The 22697-nt window shown below is 42.1% G+C and overlaps 1 protein-coding gene across 4 annotated transcripts in view; it reads right to left on the bottom strand.

Moving 5' to 3' along the window:
* Positions 1 to 22272, bottom strand: part of ZNF148 (zinc finger protein 148) — a 38393-nt gene extending 16121 nt beyond the window's left edge. Inside the window, exons 1-3 of one of the 4 annotated variants that reach the window (XM_048952486.1) lie at positions 22170 to 22272; positions 4151 to 4496; positions 2785 to 2910 (exon numbers count right to left, since the gene is read on the bottom strand). In XM_048952486.1, coding sequence (XP_048808443.1) covers positions 2785 to 2910; positions 4151 to 4480 — 456 coding nt within the window. In that variant the 5' untranslated portion in view covers positions 4481 to 4496; positions 22170 to 22272. Of the gene's footprint in view, positions 1 to 2784; positions 2911 to 4150; positions 4497 to 18546; positions 18712 to 21263; positions 21463 to 22169 lie in introns of those variants that run through there. The other 3 variants (XM_048952485.1, XM_048952483.1, XM_048952487.1) reach the window with 3 other exon arrangements.
* Positions 22273 to 22697: the final 425 nt, after the last annotated feature.

Here is a 22697-nt window from a genome sequence, read left to right as displayed (position 1 = left end):
AAAGCAGCTCATGGAAAATCAGCTTAGAGTTTTCCTATTCACAGCTGAGTCATTTTAGATGCTAATGTTTACTTTGCCCGTCTGTTGGAAAGGATGCAAAGTAACCAAACCACCTCTGGGCACTGTACCATGGATAATCATATTTTAAAGCAAAAATTTATATTCTTTTTTTCAAATCACGATTGCAATTTGCTAAGAGACAAATAAATTATGTAGGATAGACATACAAATTACCTACATCTGCATAACAACAGCGATCTCGGAGACAACATTGTATTTTAAGAACCAAAACCCCAAAGCAGAACAACCAAGACAACAGTATTATCCTTCAGCCAAGTTTTTCACTCAGTAAAATATGGCTCACTCAGTATACACGTTAGAACATCTCTTTGACAAATTCAGCTTTCCACACTCAATTGCTTTGGTGTCAAAGCAGCTATTTTCATTTAAGGTTGGAAAAATGAACTGAAAAAAAAATATTTACACCACATCTATCTCATTCAATAAAGCTCATTATAGGTTTTCTCTTAATTTGTCAAAATGAAAAGGAAAAAAAAAAAAACAAAATGAAAACCCACACCCAAACCCTCTACTATCTCTGGCAAGAGCGTAAGAAAACCAGTAAATACAATGCGTTTCCAAAAGGCTTACTTAACTGGAAATAGAACTATAAAGAAGCACTTAAGAAACCTTCAGTAAAAGAATTTAGTCCCTTGTTATTAAAAAATAAAAGTCTGCTGGGGAAAGACATCTGCATTTTGATTAGTTATGACATTTAAGGTTTTATGATAATGATAATGATGAGAAAGGGAGTCAGAATAAATGAAATAATCTTTCTGCAACAGTAGCAAATGCTGTAGGTTCTACTTAAAACAATTTTTAGTTTTGCTGCATCCAAATTCAGCAAAAGGGAAAGTCTCAGCTAACAAATTCTTGTGCATTCACTCTGAAGGACAAGCACATTCATACGCATGGAGGAGTGGCATGTTACAGCTCCAGTAAGCCTCTGATACAGACAGAAAAATTCTGCTCTGTAACAGCGCTCAACTAATGAAAGGCTGACTGATTAAATCAAAATAAATTTAAATACCTCTTAGGATTTCTATACACATATTGAAATATTTTAAATAATCATGCAGAAAATACACTTAATTTCACAATTATGCTAACCCTGGGCTTTTCTACTGCATCCATTCACTGAACATCTCTTAAATCAAGAACGTTAACTTTGTCAGTGCAGCTTTCATAATAAAAGTAACAAGAGTATGTACATGTCTGTGTGTGCATGTGTATGTGTGTACATGTGCATGCATGTGTGTGCATGGAAGGGGGACAAGAAGATAGGATTCATAAAAGCAACTGACTTTTTATGCATATGATGACTACACTGATACAAAATTTAAAATGTTTCCACATATCCACTGACTTCCAATTGTAAAAGTCCCAGATGCAGTTTGGATAGAAAAATCAACCTGTTACTCTGGAATTGCTAACTTAAGCTGGAGTAGACTGTCACCTACGTCAGTCCTTTAGCTTCTTTCTGCCATTCTACTCTGACAAGCTTGAAAAAAAAAAAAAAAAGGGAAGAGAGACTGAAAAAAACCCACAAACCTGTTTAACAATTCTCCTGATCATTTTTCAATCTTTTGTTATCTCAAAAGAATGACATTGACAGATTGGAAGATAAAAAGGAAGCATGCAAGTACGTGCCTGTAGAAGGAGGGACACATGCCTCTTCTACCTTGCAGTGTTTCCATGGAAGTGATCTTTGGAGGGTATTCAACCTAGATCTCCTTTTTCTATCAAAGGGACAAACATCTTGATGCAAAGGATTTGGAACTTGCTTCCACACCCAATCTGAAACAATCTGTCAACTTTACAAGTGTACTACAAACATCACCAAATTTGGCAGTGCTTTGAAGAGGACTGGAGGGTCCCCAGCAGGAATTTTTGGAACTTTTCTTGGTGCTAAGTTGAGTTTTCCTTCTATGGGTACACAGCCTAGGTTGAGTTCAGAATAGGCTTATTTAATGCTTCCGTGTGACCTCATTTTTGCCTTTCAGAGCATCCAGCATAGGTTCTATTTTAAATATGAAGACTGATTTAGAGAGTTACTAGAAGGTCTAACACTGCTACCTCATGAGGTGAAATGACTGTTTTTATCTGAAGTCTCAGAAGAAAGCCTATGTTTTCAGACATACGGGGACACATACTCTTCATGAATGGATCTACAAAACAATTTTTGAAGTAACAAACGAGCAGCTCTCATAAGAATCTTTTGATATAAATAAATACATATATGAAGATGATTATGACCACAGAAACATTCCCTACCAGTAGATTATTTTTTGTATATTAGTCAACTTTTTAAGAGTTTTCCAAACTACCATTTTAGATTTCTTTTTAAAAACTTTTCACTATGCATAAAGCATATGAAATGGTCAGGCTCAAAGAAAAGCACAATTATTGTTAGACTGATACAGAGTAATGATTTATAGGTTGTCTACAAAGCTACCGACTCAGTTTTAAAAAAATATTTGGAGAAGACTCCCTGGAGAGACAGATGTTAAAATACGTCAAGGGTTCACGTTGCTAAAAAGAGTTCAAAGAAAAACACTGTTATATCAGGTTTTGTTTGGGGTCTCTAGTAAACTTCAGACCTGCATCTTTACTGAGCAAACAAACCATTTCCAGCCTAACTACTTCAAATGCTAATGAAATTAGTCATAGTAAACCAAATCTTCAGGTTCTTTTAATCTTGGTTTTGCCAAATCAATGTCTTACTTTTGCTGGTGAACGCTGTTTTCTTTTCTTCTTTTTCTGCAAATCTACTGGCTCTCGTATTTGTTTTTTGTCTCGTTTCTGTTGTTCAGATGCATCAGTAAAGGTAATTTCTTGCTTTACACTGATCTGTTAAGATACCAAGTGCCAGTTTCAGGTAAGGTTCTCACTACAGAAAAGCAATTTTTCAATTTTAGAAGATGACAAACTGCTGAAACAGAAAAATCTTTTTCTAAAGGGAATTATCTTGTGGCTTCATTCTTTCAGAAATTTAAGTGAAAGGAATAATAAATATCTAAGTAAAAAGGGCATAGTTAATTTTTACAGTGACATTTTGATGTATCCTTTCATTCATCTCCCAAAGTCTTTTTTCCTTCTGATCTGTGGTGATTTTGAGATCACTCTTTATATTAAAATCACTTCCATCTGTAAAACCATTCAGCTTTTCACACCTATTTTACTTTAGTCTGCGTATTGTCAATGCAAGCTTCAACTGAATAGTTTATTATATATTTAAGACAGAAATATTTTTAAAGAAAACAAAAATACTGCTAACAAAGGGCTTGGTGTTGTTTTTTGTTTGTTTGTTTGTTTTCCAAAAAGTATTTCTCGAGGTAAACTTTAATGAAGAGCAAGATACTCTTACATTTTTCTAACAGCTGAACTGCCTGATCTCCAGCTAACAGAGTAGTGTTTTAACAACGCTACCTTTCTAAGGATTATTCCTTGTATATAAGGCTATCTACTTTTAAGGTCCTTGCAATTATCCTTTATGTTTGACGGGTAACAGTGATGATGTGCTGCTTTACAGACAGATGCTCTGCTTTCAAAAGGAAGTCATCTGTATTCGCTCTGGGAAAGATGAGGTACGGCTTCTGTTAGATATCGAGGAGGGGCATATTTATGGTCATGTATGAAGTGTCACAGTCCAACCTGCAGTGTGAATGCAATTGCTAAGCGTCCACATATTTGGAAAACATATAAGAAAATGCTTCCTATATCAAAAGAAACTAAACAGTACTACCAACCGAATAAACAGTATGCACCTTCTCGTAATGCTATTTACTCTGGTCTATAGCTACCCTGGAACATTAAATATATTAAGAAGAGCACATTTTAACTCGCTAATACTATGGTAACAGCCTGATTATAAAATATTTATAAAACAGATACTTGAAGATTATATTTAATTGGAAAAAACTGTCCACAGACAGAGGCAAACAACATTTTCGTAAGTAGCATCTATTCATAAATATTTTGATAATCAAAATCCAAACAAGCAATTAATAGATTCTTGCCAGAGTAGGATAAGACTACCAGATCAAGTTCCCTAGTAAATTCTCCAATATTTCACAAATAAATTGCTTACAGGGACGTTAACAGCATACTGCAGCCCTTGAGGAAGTCTATCTTGCGTATCCATGTCATCATCATTTTTTACCGTCTCCTCATGGACCATGAGTTCATCATGTGAAATCATCTCTTGCTGTCGAAGTTCACTTTCCTGTAACACTTCGTCTGGTGCAAGAATTTCCTGGTGTGCCATAGTCCGATCTTGAAGCACTGCCTCTTGCCGTTCTCCCGACACTCCGGACTGGTCAGATACTGCACCCATCCCTACCATAGCCCTGGATGACTGCATCTGGTCTATGCCACCACATTTAAGAAATAATCCTCCCAGCTTGTCTTCAATGTTCATTCTTAAGTGCAATAACCTACAAAGAAAGTTTTAATAGTAAACATCTACAATTGGTGCTCTTGCTTAAAGTTTTTACTTAAGAACATTTTATAAGAACTCAGCACTCAACACGCACGCATGCACTCCACTCCTAAAATCTACACCCAAACAGAAATGAAAAACTGGATGCTTCAGTTCAACACTAAACATTCTCCTTTCACACACATGCATGTGGAGACAAATGAACACTTTTGAACAAAAGGTTTATAACAAAGTGCTTTTAAGTTGCTGGCAAAATTGGAGAGTAAATGAGAGCTAATTCCTTCTCCTTATTCCTTAGAAAAGTGGTGTTTGGTTTTTTTACTCCTCCCCCTCCACCCCCCCCCATTTTCATTCTGTTTCAGTTGTCTGAGAAACACTGTCAGGTTGGTCCCATTCTCCCTATTTCCTTGTTCTTTAAGTGCTCTTTCACCACCAGTACCCCAGACCACACTAGAGAAGCTGGAACATCTTAACAACCCAAAATGAGAGGAAAAGGTAACTTTCTGTCTCAACACGTACGCCACAGGAGAACTACAGAGAAGTAGAGTTTGTTTATGAAAAGGACATTCATTTCCACACCGCTAAGCTGGCACATTAGTCAGGAAATATTTATTCCAGGCGGGAATAGCAATACCATTACGCTGATTCATGATACACAGAGATACAGAACTCCAACAAGTGTCATGGCTTTACCAATTGCTTTTTACTACAAGGCAGCAGGCTTTTGTGGCTGGAAGCAGCAGCACAGAGCAGGTCCAACAGAAGCACACGATGGACATCTGAGGGGCACCAGGCCCAGCACTGCCACCGAGTGAGGGAACGGGTTGTCCTGCTTTGCTCTGCACAGCCTCACCTCAGCATTGGCTGCAGGTTTGGGTCCCACAGTACAAAAAGGACATAAAACTATTAGTGTCCAAAGGATGTCCACAAAGATGGTGAAGGGACTAGAGGGGAAGACATATGAGGAGCAGCTGAGGTCTCTGGATGTGCTCAGCCCAGAGCTGAGGAGCTGAGGGAAGGCCTCACGGCAGCTGCAGCTCTCACAGGGAGCAGAGAGCAGCACTGAGCTCTGCTGTCTGACAGCCACGGGGCCAGAAGGAACAGCATGGAGCTGTGTCAGGGGAGGGGTAAGGTTCTGCCCCAGAGGGCCGTGAGCACGGCCCTAGTTGCCTGAGTTCAAAGGTCATCTTGACACCACTCTCAGATATAGGCTCTAAAGTTTGGGTAGCCCTGTGTGCAGCCAGGAGCTGGGCTTGATGATCTTCATGCAACCAATCCAACCCGAGATATTCTATTATTCTATCATCTCAGGGAGCACAGCAACAGCAGCAGCACCTTTGATTTTGCTGCATTTGGAATAGCAATATGATGTTGGTATGTTACTCCTCAACAGCCTCAAATTCTGTCCCCTAAGCTTGCATCATGGTGAAGTGCTCCATTCCCATTCCAACTTCAAATGCAAGGCTATGCTTCCCTCCATATAGCTCCAGCTAACAACTTGTAATCAAAGCAATCAAGTCTGCCTAGAGCTGCCCAAGCCTTCACCCTGTAAAGCCACCTACCCATACCCACTGCCAGCTAACAGCCTGCCAGTTTGCTAAATCACTGCATCAAACAAACACACATCACATATTTAAATCTCTTTCTTTGGTGTGGTTACTTTCCAATTTTCTTCATCAGGCAAATCTGAAAATTCTCAATGCATCCTAAACCTTTGCAAAGCTGTGTTTATACCAAACTACAGTGAGTTCACAATAATCTTTCTTCATTCAGGTGAGATCCTGCATTGCTTGGTTGGAATGCATGCCAAAGGCAGAACCAGCTGAAAAAGACTGGGAAGTTCTGCTAGAGGATAATCTGTTTCAAAAACTATTACTTTCCGACCTTCTGAAAGTAAAATTCACTCACTCTGTTTCTTAAAAAAAAATAAAAAAATAAAAATAAAAATCCACTTTAACACCTTCTAGTAGCAACTCATGTCTTCTCACACAGAAGTGGAATAGCATTTGTCTCTGTTCCCTATGATGAGAGGCTCTAAATTTCTGTCTATCATCAAGAGACTGAGGATCAGGATAGTCTGACTTCTCCAAGTTCCAAGTATTTACAAGGCATGTCAAAAAAACAGCTTTTCAGGCAATTAAAGATCTTTGTACTCAGCCTTACTTTGCTGAAAGTCAGGAGAGCACGGTCACCAAGCTAAACCCATTTAAACATGACGATGCCATCAACAATTCTAATAATCCCCTTCTTACACACACACACACAAAAAAAACCAAAAACACCACAAACAAACAAAAAAAAACATTTTAGATACAAAAAAAAAAAAAAAAAAAAAAAAAAAAAAGCTTAGCTTTTTTGTGATAGGAGTAGAATCACAGAATCACAAGGTTGGAAACGACCTGCAAGATCATCCAGTCCAACCACCCTCCCATTCCTATCAGTGCCACAAGCTACTAAACCATCTCTCGTAGCTCCTCATCCAGGTGCCTCTTGAACACTGCCAGGGACGGTGACTCCACCACCTCCCTGGGCAGCCATTCCAGTGCCTGACCACCCTCTGAGAGAAAAAGTTTCTCCTAATATCCAACCTAAACCTCCTCTGGTATAACTTCTTGCCATTTCCTCGGGTCCTACTATTTGCCTGGGAGAAGAGGCCAGACCCTTTTGCATCACAACCTCCCTTCAGGAAGTTGTAGAGTGAGAAGAGAAAAAGTTCTAAGAATACTTTTGCTTTCAATTTGTCCATTTTTCTTCTGCAGTTTTAACACAAGGACATTTGATGCCTTTGAAATCTTGCTCTTGATTTTCTCAGCATCTGTCTTCAAATACAGACAACTCCTTACTGTCGTGAGTTCAGGTAGGTAACAAGCTCGCTCCCAGTTAATCTACTTTATAGTCAGAGAACGGGGTTTCAAACCTCCAAGAGAAAATGCATGCCTGGTATGCCACACAGCCACCCAGAGACGCGATATAATCCATGAAGTATTTTGGGGAGGTAAATGGGAAATCATATCGATTGTTTCTCAGCTATAATGCAACTAGAAACCTGGCACAGCACAAAAAGCTGTTTTTTTTTTCTTTTCCCCCAAGAATGTAGGTCTCCAAGGGAGATCCCACAGCAGCAGACCTTAGTGATCCGAAAAGAAGAAAGAGGGTGAATTTATCATCTTAGCAGTGTGGAGGATCCTGTGTTAAGAAATGAGAGAAGGAACTGAAGTTCTGGACAATTTGTTCCCCATGGAATCATTATTTGATAAAGGATGGCACAAAGGAGCTAAGGTTTCTTAGGTAGGGCACTTTAAAAATACAGCATGGAAGGCAGACTCCAAGGAAAACAAACTGATATATTTAATCATTTCAGTCCTTAACCTGAGTTTATTCACATCTGGGACATGTCTTACATAGACCACCATTCGCTATGCCTTTTGTTCCATTCCACAGTAAGACAGCAGCATAAGCTCAATGCAGATTCTAAAGAGGAATTATATGGGCAGGTACTGGAATACAAAAACTCAAAATAATCAAGAGCATTCCAGGAGAAAAAAAAACAAAAGCAGAACAAAACCAAACAGAATCAAGTGTGAGAACACAGTGGCCCTGATCTGTCTGCTCCAGGCACTGAACGAAACAGTTGCTCCATATGGGGGATTCCACCCTATCACTATGAAATTAGGTATGAATTGAGGAAATCCTGGATGAAAGCAATTTCCTGGCAGGAAGGTAGGTAGACAAATGAAAACAGAGAGACCCAAGCATTTAATACAAAAGAGCTGCTACTTTCACCAAGAGATGTGGGCAGGCTCATGACGTGCAGAATGACAGGAGAGTCGGCAAGAGGGAACAGCTGCCCAGAAGACAGTCCAGCATTAGGTGGCGTTTATTGGACTTATTAGTTCTCTGAATTGGCAACGATATGGAAACTTTCTTCTCACCCTGCCTAGCAGACTTAGTAGTCATGCAAATGAAAGCACTCTGCTGTTTTCCAGTCATGATCTTGAGTCATATCGGATGCTGCTACTGTGAGTGTACTGCTTATTAAATCAGGCTTTCAAACATCTGGCTTTTCATAGAAAAATAATGAGAAATCATACTGTTAGGCTGCTCAGACTGCAAATTCTAAGCCATACAAAACCAAGGTACTGATTTAAAATGAAATGCAAATAAAAATAAGCTATTAATCCAAATGAGAAGTATCCCAATTGCAGCCATCTCAGTAAAACAAGACTAATTTGTCAGCTGGCACCTTTTGGCTCACACAAAAAGAATCCTTTCACTTGAATCGAAGAAGAGGAGGAGAGATGTGTTCTTGGAAGAATGACAGCATGATAAAGAAAATGTAAGTTAAAAGCATTCAAACGAGTTCACTTTACTAAGCCTGTAAAGATTAAATAAATATTTTAAGTGCAAGATGCATCTGTGAGATAAAGATCAACTTATTTTGAGATTATCGTGACTGAAGTTAAAATAACACAAACCATACATGAACATACACAAGTATTTTTTTTGGCATAAATCACTGTTATCCTTATTGCAGAGATATTTTCTACAGAATTCCAGAACTTTATCAAGCTCCACGAAACAATCATATGATTTTGGCATATTCTTTGACTACACAGAGGGGAAAAAAAAGCCACCAACAAAAGTAGTGCTTGGTAGAGCTTCTCCAAACCTTTACTTTGTGCAAAGCATTTCACAAGAGACATCTATAGGCACAAATTTGGGGAAAAGAAAGATGGGAAGAGACTGCACGGAAGAGTGCTCATCAGATACCTCAGCTCCTACTCCTTTCACACAATGCTCAGCAGCTGCTTGCACAGCATCTCCAGCCAGGGAACCACGCTGCTTCACTTCAAACACCACTGCTGAGCCAAGCCCTGCAGCACTTCTCAACAGTTGCTCACTTCAGGACCCCAACAGCAGTTTTTCCAAAGATCACGGTGCAGTGAGTTGGAGAGACGGGTGGGAAACACAATATTCCCAATGAAAGAAAGAGCTGCCTGTGGCTCTGGGCAGCCTGGTCTGGGGGTTGGTGACTGTGCACAGCAGGGAGTTGAAACTAGATGATCACTGCGGTCCTTTTCAACCCAGGCCAGTCTGTGATTCTAACAAAATTATCATAAGAGAAAAGCGTGAGGGGTTTTCAAACTCAGAATTGAAAATTAAAATAAATCATAGGGACACAGTAACATCTAAAAACGACTACTTGGGATGGTGGCTGCTATGTATTAAAGCTGAAAAGACACCCTGAAGGAAAGGGATAAACTAGACGAGCACAACGTGTGGAGCAGCATGTTTTCTCCACCCCAACCGAAGGTGCTGAGCAGTTATCCTGCCCTTTCTCTCCTTTGCTTAAGCAAGCAGTAAAGCATTAATTAATTATCAGCAAGATCCAGAAACACTAATTGGGTTCACTTAAAGATTTGCTATTTTATCTACATCCCGCAGCCTTTGGAAGAATGACTTTAAGCAACAAACTGTAGAAAGGCAACCAGTGCAAAAGCTAAAGAAACTTCAGAAAACAGGCAATATATGGGAATGCCTGAGCATATTACTGTCTCTAAAGGCTCCTCTCTATGGCCACACTACAATGAGTCATGCTAACCTCTGAATTTAAATGAATATCAGGTACACAAAACCACAAAATTCAAGTGAACTCAATCAGATCACGCAATGTGTCGTGGATTTTCACATCAGGAAAGATACTTATCTGCATTATTAAAATACTGATACAGTCTAATATAAAAGGAAACACAGCTAGCTTCCACAATGTCAAAAGTTCCATTTTAAACATACAGCCAAGGCCTGGAAAGTGAAAAATAATACCCTCATTAATGGTTCTAAATAAAGAACATTAAATGTTATCTCTTCTCCCTACTCAGAAAATAAGACAAAGCTAAAAGAAAGACTTCGAAATTAACATCCATGCATTGATAAAAATGAATTAGAATGTGCCGACTCGCAGAATAGAAGGAAAGCAATCAAACATGACGCGTTGTGAAAAGGTCCACAGATCTGAAAATTGACACGTTCTAAACCAGAGCGTACGATGCAGTCACTCTTAGCATTTTTAGCACGGTTGTTTCTAAATGCCCTGTGGTGCTGACTGCACGCCAGCAGCACAGGGCCTGATCCTACACAGACGTCCACTCATACTGAGCTGTGAATAGTCCTATTACAACCAACAGGATTACTCCCAGAAAATCTACTTATTGTGCATAAAATTATCCGTGCATGAAAATCCTTGCCACCTTGCTTACCCTAAATTCAGTACTGGATCATCACCAGCAAAACCACATCTAATAGCAAACACACCTGTAAGAAAGCTTTCAATATTAACAAAGCCATGGTTGCATTTTAAAACCCACAGGGATGTTACCAGTGTAGCAAACTCATTAACATTTTGTAAAATGTTACATATGACAAGTATGCCTCAAGCTGAATTTCTGTAACAGTATTTCAGATATTGAATACATATATATATATATATATATATATAAAATTTTTTTTTACAGCAGTTATATGGCATAGCTAAACCAATCTGCCAGCTAACTGTCACCAAAAGGGCACTTCTCCTTCCTCCTAACTGACACTCTGCTCCTTCCTCCTGTGACACTCTGCCCCTATCTGTTGCACTAATGCTGTGCTCATACAAACAGACATTTATACAGTTCATAAACTCTTGTCTTTTGGGTTGGTTTTTTTTTCAGTTATTAATTTTCTGCCAGGCTAACTCGCAGAATTCATTTACCACAGACTGTCAGAGGCAGTTCAAAACAGTGTGGGAGCAGGCCCTTCTCTTTGCAGCATCCACATGCTAACAGGCTCAGCCCATCTCATATAATTTCACCTTGAAAACAAACAGAAAAGACAAATATGTTGCTTTTAAAAATCTTTTTTTTTTTTTTTTTTTTTTTAATATAAAGTCTTTAAGTTCCTTGGAGAAATTCCTGGGTTTCATCACTGCTCTGCTCCCTGCAAATATCTGCAAGGCCTCTCTTCCTGCTCCCCGCTTCTTGTCACTGGCACTATTCTAGTGTTATTTTACAGAAGATGGTAACCTGCTGTTGCCATCAGTTACCCCACTGGCTTCAATGGCAAAGGCCTCCAAGTATGTATGTACAACAGTATTTCTGGTGTTTCCAGACTATTTCCTAAAAATCTGTAAAACCTTACACACAAAAAGCCCTGGGAGAATACAAGAAGTTGCATCCATACATACAAAAGTCTGGAACAAGTGCCTGGGTCATCAAATTATCATCAAAAATTACCATAATTTGCCTGTCTCACATTTTGGCACTATAAATAAGTAGGATGTATATAGTTTATAAAACCATTGGTCCATTTTTACAATGGCTGAAATGAGTGTAAATGAGGCAAGAAGTCATGACCACTTAAGCAGTTCAACACTATATTGCAAAACAGAGTCCTACCCTTGATCCTTCCAGAGATCATCTGCAATTCTACAGCTCTCAAAGAGCTCAGTGGACATCTAGACCAAACGCAAGTTCTGGTCTTACTCCCAGGCATCAGTTCTCCAACCATACCATTTCCCTGAGGACCAGTGAAAATACTTGTCAAAATAAGCAGTGTTCAATACAGGTCACAAGGGTGAACTGATCACTTTTTAGTGTTCTTGTTCCTGTGGCCAACACAGCTCCTGAGGGAAGAAGGTGGCATACACGAGATGGAAAGGGATGCCCACATCACTTACTTAGCAAGTGAGACAGACAAGAGTGCTTCAGCCTGCCCTGGGACCTAATCCCAGATCAGAAAGCACAACCAGCACATTTCTAACTAATACACTTGGGTGGAGGATCACGAGAGGAATGGGGAAGCACAGACAGAGCTGGCATCAAGAAAAGGCAAGTGCAACGGGATGACTGAAGAGAAACCATGATGTTGGAACAGAACTGTGAGAGACTGATGGATCTGGCTTCTTTTCTCAGCTCTGCCACTGCTCTTGGGCACATCTGTCATTTCAGCAAATCTTCCCTCTCCCTGCACTTCCACTTCCTTCTCTCTACAACACAGCGATGACCTACTGAGGGCTCAGCTGTGAAGAGAGCAGTTGGAACTATTTATGAGGGGCTCACTAACCTCTCTTTCAACAAACCATATTCATTCTGCCTTCAGAGCAAGATTAAGCTGAGTACAGTAACAGAACACGTTATATAATGAGAAGAAAGCTAACGACTGAGCAGCTGCTCATTCAGTGAGAACCACGTATCCTACTATGCATTCAGAAATGAGGGGGTCTCCGTGGGAGGAAACGCTGAGTTCATGTCTCATTAAAGACCACAATATAAAAGAATTGAGCTACAGCAATGAAAATACATTTACTATGGTAAATTTACAGTGGCATAGGTAAAACTCCATGCTGTAATTTCAATGTTTATTTGTTTGACTTACCAAAAAACCTTCATCCATACCTAAAAACCTTCTTTCATACCTAAAAACCTTCTTCCAAGTGCACACTTCTCTTGTCTGTAATATCTTTGCTTAGCTTCTCATTGTTTTCTAAAAGCCCATCCATAGGCATTCAAGAAAAATAGTAATTACAGAAAAACTCAAGTCAATTACTTAATAAGTCCATACAGACTAAATAATATGCAAATGCAAGTATAATCAAGAAGATTTTGATCCCGAAACCTTAATGGCAAAACCCACAGCTGTCTCAGAGACCCCCTATTTACATACAGGACAGGATAAAGAAAACTTTCAGGAAAATCCCAACCATAATCTAAACCATAGGTGTGATGGATACAAACAATGCATGCAAAACATCCAACTGAGCGCAGACTGTATTCTTAGGTCTCACTGAAGCATTTGAGATCATTATTTACACACCGGCTCTCAGACTATGAGGGCAGCTACCATGTCTTGGAATGCAGGAATCATTTTCCTAAGTTGCAATTTCAGTTCTAGGATGCTGGCAAAAACTAAATAAATAATTTTTCCTTAACTTCATCACAATAAACTTATTCAAGATAAGCATACGCTCTGTGTCACACCTAGAAATAAGTTGTGAGAGGTGCTGTTGGCTTTCTGCAGAGTAACTTTTCATACATTGAGCTTCTTCTCCTTTACATCCTGGTGTATCTTTATTGTTAAGCTATATTTGCTGTATTTCAACCACACCTTTCACCTACACGTGCAACAGTAACCTCAGAAAATCCAATTAGTCCAAAAGATGAAATAATCAATGTGCCTTTTGTGGAAGATTCACTGTGGGCAGACAGAGCAAATTTTCTTTCTCTGTTGCCTTCCAAACACCACCGCGTTACCTTCAGAGGGCACCTTTCAAAGCCATCAGCGTGGGCAGAATATGTGAAAGAGGCCTTCTGAAAGCCCAGAGGCAGACAGCTTGGTTGACTGCTCCATTCCTCTATCACAATAGGTCTGACCTGCCTACAGTAAAAATAAAAGGCTTCGGGGGACCTGTGCCACAAGATTAATACATCCAGCAACGAAAAAATACTAAACTGAATGTGATGCACAGAAAATAAGCTGTTTCAAGCACAAACAAGTTTATCCACCTCACTTTTGCTAATGTAAACAAACACAGGGCACACACAGCTCAGCTGATGGAAAAACAAAGCCTGTGTAATAACAATCTCCTGGGGAAACAATATAGAGACACAAGGGACAGTTGCTAATCACAATGCAGAAGATATTTCTGTAAGGTGCTCTGACCCTTCAGAGATGACAGCTCTATCAGAGTATGAAAATACTAAGAGACAGCACCTTAGGTACCATTGGAAGCAGTCCTGCACTGCAAATGAATGGCTTGGGATGGAAAAGACTTGAAAAATGATCTGCTTCCAGTGCTGGCAGCCCTTTCATTCCTTTACTGCACAATGAAGAAGCAGCAACAGAGGACCTTGGGATTCTATAGTTAGGGAGGTCACTGACCAACAGTGAATAAAATAGATCTCTATTTTTTTTCAAAGCATTCAACCTGTTATGAACAGGGTGCCAGGGAGCAATTTTCATCCCAGGAACCATGGACTGTGGCCTCACTAACCACTGCTACAAGAGCCAAAGGAGAGCATCAAGCACCTCCATCAAGGAGACGGAGAAGAGGCAGAACGCAAACAGACACCTCTGTACTGAAAAGCAGTAGAAAATCAGCCAGAGGAGGAAGCAGCAGAAATAGACTCTAAATTGAGGATAGCAAGCAATAGGCCGCTTTCTTAAAAGCCACTCTCAGAGCACAAGTGACAGACGATGTAAAGTTGCCAAGGCAGCAAAGAAGTTTTTGAAGAGTGCAATTCTGTACAGTCAGGACATTTTTTCCCCCACACTGCTGCAACAAATCTATCACCTCCTCACTGATAACCAACAGTTGTGGTTAGACTGAATCAGCTAAGAACTATTCCTATCCTGCTTACATAAAATACCAGAATTGTAAGTCATTTTAATCTGCCTGATCCTCACTCCAAAGGAAAAAAAAAAACACCAAAAAAACATGTCAAATCAGGTAACTGCTAACCACAGTGCTCTTCTGCAGCGAATCAGGCTGTCCCACCCAGCACACCTCCCAGTGCTGCCCCACAGTACTCCAGCAGCAACACGGAGTAGGGAACCCCGCTGACTTCCATCGCATGCCCTGAGGTGATTAGTCCTCATTACAGACTGACTGTTCTCAAACAATTTTAAAACACTTAAGCTCATTTTCAGATCAAGGCAAGCCAAAACATGAGATGTCTAGAAGTCATTTAATAAGAGCAATAACAACAGAGATATTTTAGCCCGTTAACTAACACTGAAAATGATCCAAAACCTGAAACTTAGGATTGTGTGCTCCTGAAGGAAAGGACTGTATAAATAACTCAAGCTCAATAACTTTGGTACCCTGCAGCTAATTCTCACTAATTAAGTGCTAGAATACAGTAAGACAAAAATTCAGATTGATCAAAAGATATGATTTGTGTTTATAACAACTCCTATAATTATTAGGAACAAAAATCATGACGGTTCTCGATGCCATTAACTCACAGGGCAGCAATTAAGAGCTACCACTCCAAGCAGGTCTGGAATTTCTGAGAACCACTAGTCAAGCAACTCCATGGCGAAGCCAAGTCTTAGTAAAACACATCCAGTGCAATCCATATCTGTAAGCAAGTAAGCCAGCAACCCGGAGGGTGAGAAAAATTTCTTAAAGGATTTTGTTAAAGGAAAAATCCAGCATGTCCTCACCCAGGTTCCCGCAGTGCACAGATGTGCCAGATGCAACAGGGTCAGGAGAAGCCCTGCAAGCATTGGGGTAACACTGGCACATAACTAAGGATGGAAAACGAAGAGTTACCCAACTGTATGGCAAATTTGAGGCACACAGTTACAACAGATCCCATGCTTTTCAGATATGCAGCCATACCATCATTATCACTGCAACTGAGGAAAGTTCCGTGCTGTCCTATGACCTTTAAGGAATGCAAGCTGGGGACAACACAAACTGCAGGGTCAAGCAAAGGACTGGGAGAAAAGTTTTATGTTAATTGGCCCTTTCATACTGTTGCTCCTTGAAAAGTGACAGTAAAGTTGAAAGCTTCCATGTATTTGACCCAATAAGGTGTATATACCAAAGTGTGGGTTCCTACCAGGCACCAGAAAAGTCTGAACACATCTGGTTTGCCTGATGTACTTTTAACCATGAGATTAAGAAAACAAGTCACTGGTTTTGCCTATAAATTGCTGTCTTGTCTACATATTCAGGCAATATATTAGGACAACTGGGTGATCACCCTCTGCACGCTCCTTTCCTATAGACTCTATTTTATTCCTCCCTCCCAATCCCTTAATTTCGTGTCAAGTATAAATAATCTGTGATTGTAAAAACACATATTTTAAATATAACAGATTTATTTTCTATGAGTCATTTTAGAAGATACTACTGGCAAACTTCATAACATCTACGAGGAAAAAGCAAAATCAAAGCCAAGTAGCTTTCCTCTACTTCCTTATCCCCCTAAAACAAACCAAGCTTTCCAGATGCCCAGAAGACAGTCTGTAACTCACACATCTCTATGCTGACCTCACAAAAATTCACCAGGGTGTAACTGTCAGGTTCACCAGTGACAAAGGATGCTCCAAAGAACTGCAGCCTGATACAGTTTCCTTAAGGGATGATGGCAGTCTTCCCTTATATGAATTATTCATTTTAGGTTTACATTGTTAAAGCAGTATTCACACAGAACACCTTTCCAGTAGGTTTTACCCAAAACAGTGGTTATAAGGCCAAAAAGTTAAGTTGAACACCAATATTCCAGACTCTTCTGGAAGATCTACAACGACCACGTTCTAAAACAGTTCCAGACCCACCTGGACGCCTACCTGCACAACCTGGCCTAGGGAACCTGCTTTGACAGGGGGGTCAGACTAGATGATCTCTAGAGGTCTCTTTCAACCCATACAAGCCTGTGATTCTGTGGTATCTGAGGATGGGCTGGCTCTATCCATAGCTAACCAACCATGGTCATCACAAAACGCTGCCTCGCTTTAAGAAATGTAAGATGACTTCAGCAGAAGGAGTTGCTTGAGTTTACCAATCTTTCACAAAGAACTCATTGTTAAAAGAAACTCTGAACACGAAATGAGAAGATCTTAAAAAATTATTTATAGTTACTATTGCATCTATAAATGCTCAGTGCTATAAATGTCTCAGCTTAAAAGGCTGACATCCACCTCACACAGATTTCATCTGACTTTGACATATAACAGTGACCCATGCCAGAAATCAGTGTGTGTGTTCAAAAACAGGAGAGAATGACATTTCAGGAGGTCAGCAGCAGAGATGATCATTTGCTTTAGAGTACGTATACTTGAAAAATTCTGAAATCATCCACTGCATCTGGAAACAGTGACTGCTAGAATGCTTACAGGCTAAAATGTCATCTGTGCACATCAAGTCTGGTGAAATGTACTCATCTCTTGGCATTAATACTCCTTTTGCTCCTTTTGCAAAACTGAAGAATGCGTGCAAAGCAATGCTATGGATTCACTTGTCAAAAGCAAGACGCAAGAGTTTCCTCTATCAAGGGAAGCCTGCAGAGAGCAGGCCAACGCAGGAACTGCTTCCCTGCTCTGCCCCTCCCCAGCAAGCTACAGACTGCAGCTACATCCCAGGCAGCCCATGTGCTGCTCGTGTTTGGCAAAACACACTCCAGTTTATGCTGAACATTCCTCACACTCAGTGACTTCATGCCAGAAATCACCACGGATACACACAAGAAGTATTTTATATGTTCGCACACACATATGCACACACGCTTCTTAGGAGCACATCACCATTTGCTTGATGCGAATTCAATCCCAACAAAATAGAAATAGAGGCATATTTTCAGGAAAGTCATGTAGAAGTTGACTGTATTTTATACCATCTGAATCTTGTCCCCCTTTTCTTTCTTAAACGCTGTCAGTGAACATATGACTATAAAAGCTGCCCCGCATCAGTATTTGTCATTCCACCCCTTGCACAAGGTAGCATGACCCGGCCTTGATGTTGCTGGCACTGTAAATGCTCCTAATTACGTATTTTACCCTAATTTTGGAGTACATAAGTAGTAGAAGTTAATGCAGACTTGATGGACAATCATTCCAATGCCACTGAGATACTCACTGAAGTTTTTTATGAATGGGCATCTCTTTCTGTTATGGACATAGCTGTCATTTGAAGTCTCCTGCTCTACAGCTGTTTATCAACCTCACATCTGAGTTTGTTTACACAGACATCACCCCAGCTTTCTGCATCAGCACTACTGAATGCTCTACCAATAAACTATTTTGTCTTACAGGTATTTCACGGGTACCTTGTGGGCTCTTTTCCTCGCATCTAGACAGTTTACATTTGCTCAGCTGCTCATAAATGACACCCTACTGCTGCTTGCAGGTTGGAACTTCTTCCCACACAGATTTCATTTTATCATCAGACTGTTTAATTCGGCACATATAAAAATGTCATCCTCGTCACAAGGAGAGAACTAGACAGCACTGTCTTCAAGTTTTCTGCATAAACTGTGACAAGACACAGCTACTGCAATACTAACACGTCTGTGGAGCATATCAGTTGCAGGATAAGGCCAATGCAGGGACTCTGCTCAAGAGCTGTGCCTCGCTGTTTTCCAAACTGCAATGAAATCATGAAGTAATATAAATTAGTAACACATTAACTGTATTAAATTACTGGTAAAAACCATCACCTTTCACTATCAGTCTTGAACACATTAACACACTGATAATGTATTGTGGATTTTTCCAGATATTTTATCCAAGATGCTGAATATCTGAATGATCCATGAAAAATCCCTACATGCAGTTAAGGGCTGACATTTTAATACAAAACAATACTGCAAAACTCACATACCTTACTGTATTTAAAATTGTTTGATAATTTAGAAGTTAAATAAGTTTAACCTGTGACATCTGTGTAGTTCATGGCATTATTGCTGATGTATAAAATATTCTATGTGAGATGATGAAAAGATTGTGTATTGAAAATATATAGTGTGCTAATGAATTCAACAGATGGGAGTGTAATTGCACTGAAAGACAACTGAAATAAATTAACTAACAGAATTTGCCTAACTGAAAATAAATCTCCAAGTGTGAATGGGTTTTGTTTCATTGGAGGAAGGGTTTCTCTTGGTATATGCCTCCTTCTGACACATCCCACTAACAGCCATGCCTCAGCTCCTAATAACCACTAAGTTATACATATAAACTTCAATGCCAGTTCAGGGTTTCTGCTTAGATGTCAATATATAGAAGAGGCAAACAAATTAAGACACAAGTGAATCACCACACCGATGTTTCACATTGCCTTGTAACCTGGGAAGAGCAGACACCCATGGTTGCTTATGTCCATGGGGCTTCATTTAGACAGATTGGACTGTCAGCTAAAGGTGTGAATCTATATCATCATAAACGATGTTGGTTTGAAAGGCAGCTATCAGTAAGATGCCATGCTGAGGGAGAAAAAGTGCTTATTTTAAATAAAACTTATCTATGATGTTAGATCCACTAAAGATCCACTTAGGAATCTTTAAAACAAGAGTAAGTCCAGCGGCAACTGCATTTCAGTCCTTGCCCCATTCATTCAGTAGAACAGATTTTGGAGTTTAGACAACAAAATCAGACACCCTGACCTCAAGGTTATAGTCTCCAAAACACCACCGCTGCATCTACTCATCAAGTGTATATATATGCTATTACTACTTATCTCATTTTTGTTACTCCACAGTGAAAAAAACGTATTTTACATTAGAGCCAAAATTAAATCAAATTTAATTCCAAACTAAGCTAAACAATTAAAGACTTTTTAGCTTGATGAAGGGCCACCCCATGCAGCTGCTCACCCAGCCAAGTCTCCACTGGCAATATCTGCAGTGGGACAGCAGCACAGCCACACTTCTCACAGGGGCATCACTGAACACATCACTAATGCCCAGCAGCAGATACAACCCTGCTCTGCACCACAGAACATACCTTCCCTCCTCATTAGTAAATTTAAAAATATTTTACCTAGATCAATAAGCTACCAACTAATATCCTGAACTTGACTGCTCCCGAATGGATATCATTAAACCTGTAGTGCAAAGACCCCAGGTAGAAGCGAGCGAGGCTGTTTCAGATGTAGCATTATCGTATTTCTCTGGAGATATAAATTCTAAACACTCACATAACTCACTCACATAATATTACTGGTACACAGACGTTCACAACTGGAAGTACAAATTTCCAGCCTCCACCGCTTCATCACACCAACTCTCTACATCATATGCATGCTCCACAGAGCCTTCAATCATAGTATCAATGAACCTTACACTGAACAGAGCACAAAAACCACCTTTTGAGAAACTACATAATGCTACAAAAGCTCCCTTCAGGTGAACAATTTAGCCTGCAATGTAACTTGGAACATTTGGAGTAATTTTTCTTCCAGACAATATTTTTTTAATCATTCTGGTCTTCAAGCAGTGACTTACCTACTTATGATTTGATTGCATAATCCATTGCGTTAGGGATTTTTCATCAATAGAATATGTTTTCAATATGGCAGAAACTGAACACATGAAGGACAATAACTAAGGTGCACATTACACAGCCAACTGTTAAGTCAGGCCTTAGCCCCAGGAGTGAAGACAGAACAAGTAGGTGAGAGCTAAGTACAAGAGGCCAGCCTCATCTTTTTCAGCTTTACTCAGCTCTATGAGCTCACTAAGCACACGTATATTTGGGGATGAGGAGCTTGCAGGCATGCAGAAACAATGACAAAGAAAATATTTCTGGAAACTGAACACACGTGTACATTCTGCTGAATATTCACCATTGAGGACAACAAAAACTGTTTTCAGGGAAATAGTGCAAGTGAAGAATTAATTTTTTAGAACTTTCCTCAATCACCGCAACAAGAGCAAGGCTGCTTCTGTGACAGGCCTGACTAAAGCCCACACACTGAGAACCAGCAGTGCCCAGAGACACCGGCTGCAGAGCTGGGAGCTGCCCTGCACCGCCACCGTCCTGTTCTGCAGCTGACAGCTGTCACCAGGAGCACACCAAGGCCACTGGAGAACTAGCACTGCCTGGAGATATGTCATGTTTCCTCCTGGCAGGACAGACTTTAAGTCTGGTTTTGGCCATTAATGTACCTAGTTTGGTTTTGAGAACAGCGTTAAGAATGCCTGCAGAAGATGATGTGGGTTAGCACTCTTTTTCCACCTCATCTCCTCCCAAACTCACGCGGAGCGAAAGCTGTATCACTTACAGGAGTGAAATCTGATCTGGGCAGTCCAAGATGTTGAAGCAGGGCAGGCCCAGGTACACGCTGCTAGCCAGCACGCACAGCCTGCCTGTCATCTGCGGGCAACTACAGCAAACAAAGCCACCGAGATCCCATTTGTGAGAAGACCGTGCCGCTCTGCGATCTGCCGGTCCCAGAGGTCACGGTGCCGCTGGAGAGAAAGGAAAGCTCTCTCCCATCAGCAGCTCCCCGAGCCGGGATGTCACACGTGCACATGCACGGGGAGGTCACGATCCAGGTAGGCTTCCATTGCAAACCCACAGCTGCCGTCGCCGGGCTCCGCATATTTATCCTATCTTTGCGCAAAAACACCTCTGAGCGGCACCCAGCAGGCGATCGGTGCGACGATTTACGCCCGCAACACGAACGCCTGCCCTTCTTACGAGCCGCCGAGGAGAGGCTTCTCCGCGCTCGCTGCCGAGGAGGGCTGCAGGCACGGGGCAGGGAAGGCCTTGCGCGGGGGCCGGCACTCGCCGGGAGCCCCGTCGCAACTCGGCGGCTTCCCCGCTCGCCCCGCGAACAATGGGCCCCGGTACAACGGAGGAACGCGGCCCGCCCGTCCGTCCGCCCGCGGCCCTTTGTCCGCCCGTCAGCGGCCGCACGGCTCTCCCGGCGCGACGCGTCGGCTCCGACCCCTCCCGGGCGGCCCCGTCGCGGCCGCGCGCTCCCGCAGGCCCGGGCCCGGCTCCCTTCGCCTCCCTCCTCGCAACGGCCTCTCCGGCGCCGAGCGCGGCCTAGGCGGGAGCGCCGCGCCGAGAACGAGCCGCGAGGCGCCGCTCCCCGATCCTCCCCCTCCCCGGTGCGCCCCCGGCACGGCGGGCGGGCCCTCTCGGAGCCGCGCGGCTCCCGCCGCCCCTCGCCGGCACTTACCGGCCGCGGAGCTGCGAGGAGAAGGCGGGCCGGGACGCGGCGGCGGCGCGGGGCGGCTCAGAGCGGCCGTGCCGCGGCCCCGGGCATGGCGGGGCGCGGGGGAGGGGAGGCGGCGGCGGCGGCGGCGGCGGCGGGGGGGAGGGGAGGCCTAGAGGAAGTTGGCGGCGGCGGCTTCTTCCTGCTCCGGCGGCCCTCAGCCTCCTGCTGGCGGTGACAGCGACGGCGCGGCCAGAGCGCCGCCGCGCCGCGGTGCACCATGGGAAGGCGCCCGGAGGACCGGCGGGGCGAGGAGCGGAGCCGCGCCGAGCGGAGCGCCTGCAGGGTTACGCGCGGGTCAGCGGGCGGGAGCGCGTCCACGAGCCGGGCACGGGCAGCGAGGGCGGGCTGCGCACCGCGCGCCTGCTCTTCTCTTCCATCCTCCGTTCCTTCCAGCTCGAGGTGCGTGGAGAAGAGGTGTCGTCGGTGCCGGCGGAGACGGTACGGCGATGCTGGAGGGAACTACACTGCTGTTCCCCCGCTGGGACGCAG

The sequence above is a fragment of the Lagopus muta genome, chromosome 8 (genome assembly GCF_023343835.1).
Source record: "Lagopus muta isolate bLagMut1 chromosome 8, bLagMut1 primary, whole genome shotgun sequence".
Classification (NCBI taxonomy): domain Eukaryota; kingdom Metazoa; phylum Chordata; class Aves; order Galliformes; family Phasianidae; genus Lagopus; species Lagopus muta.
The sequence above is the reverse complement of the archived record's forward strand: the minus strand, read 5'-3'. Positions and strand labels throughout refer to the sequence as shown.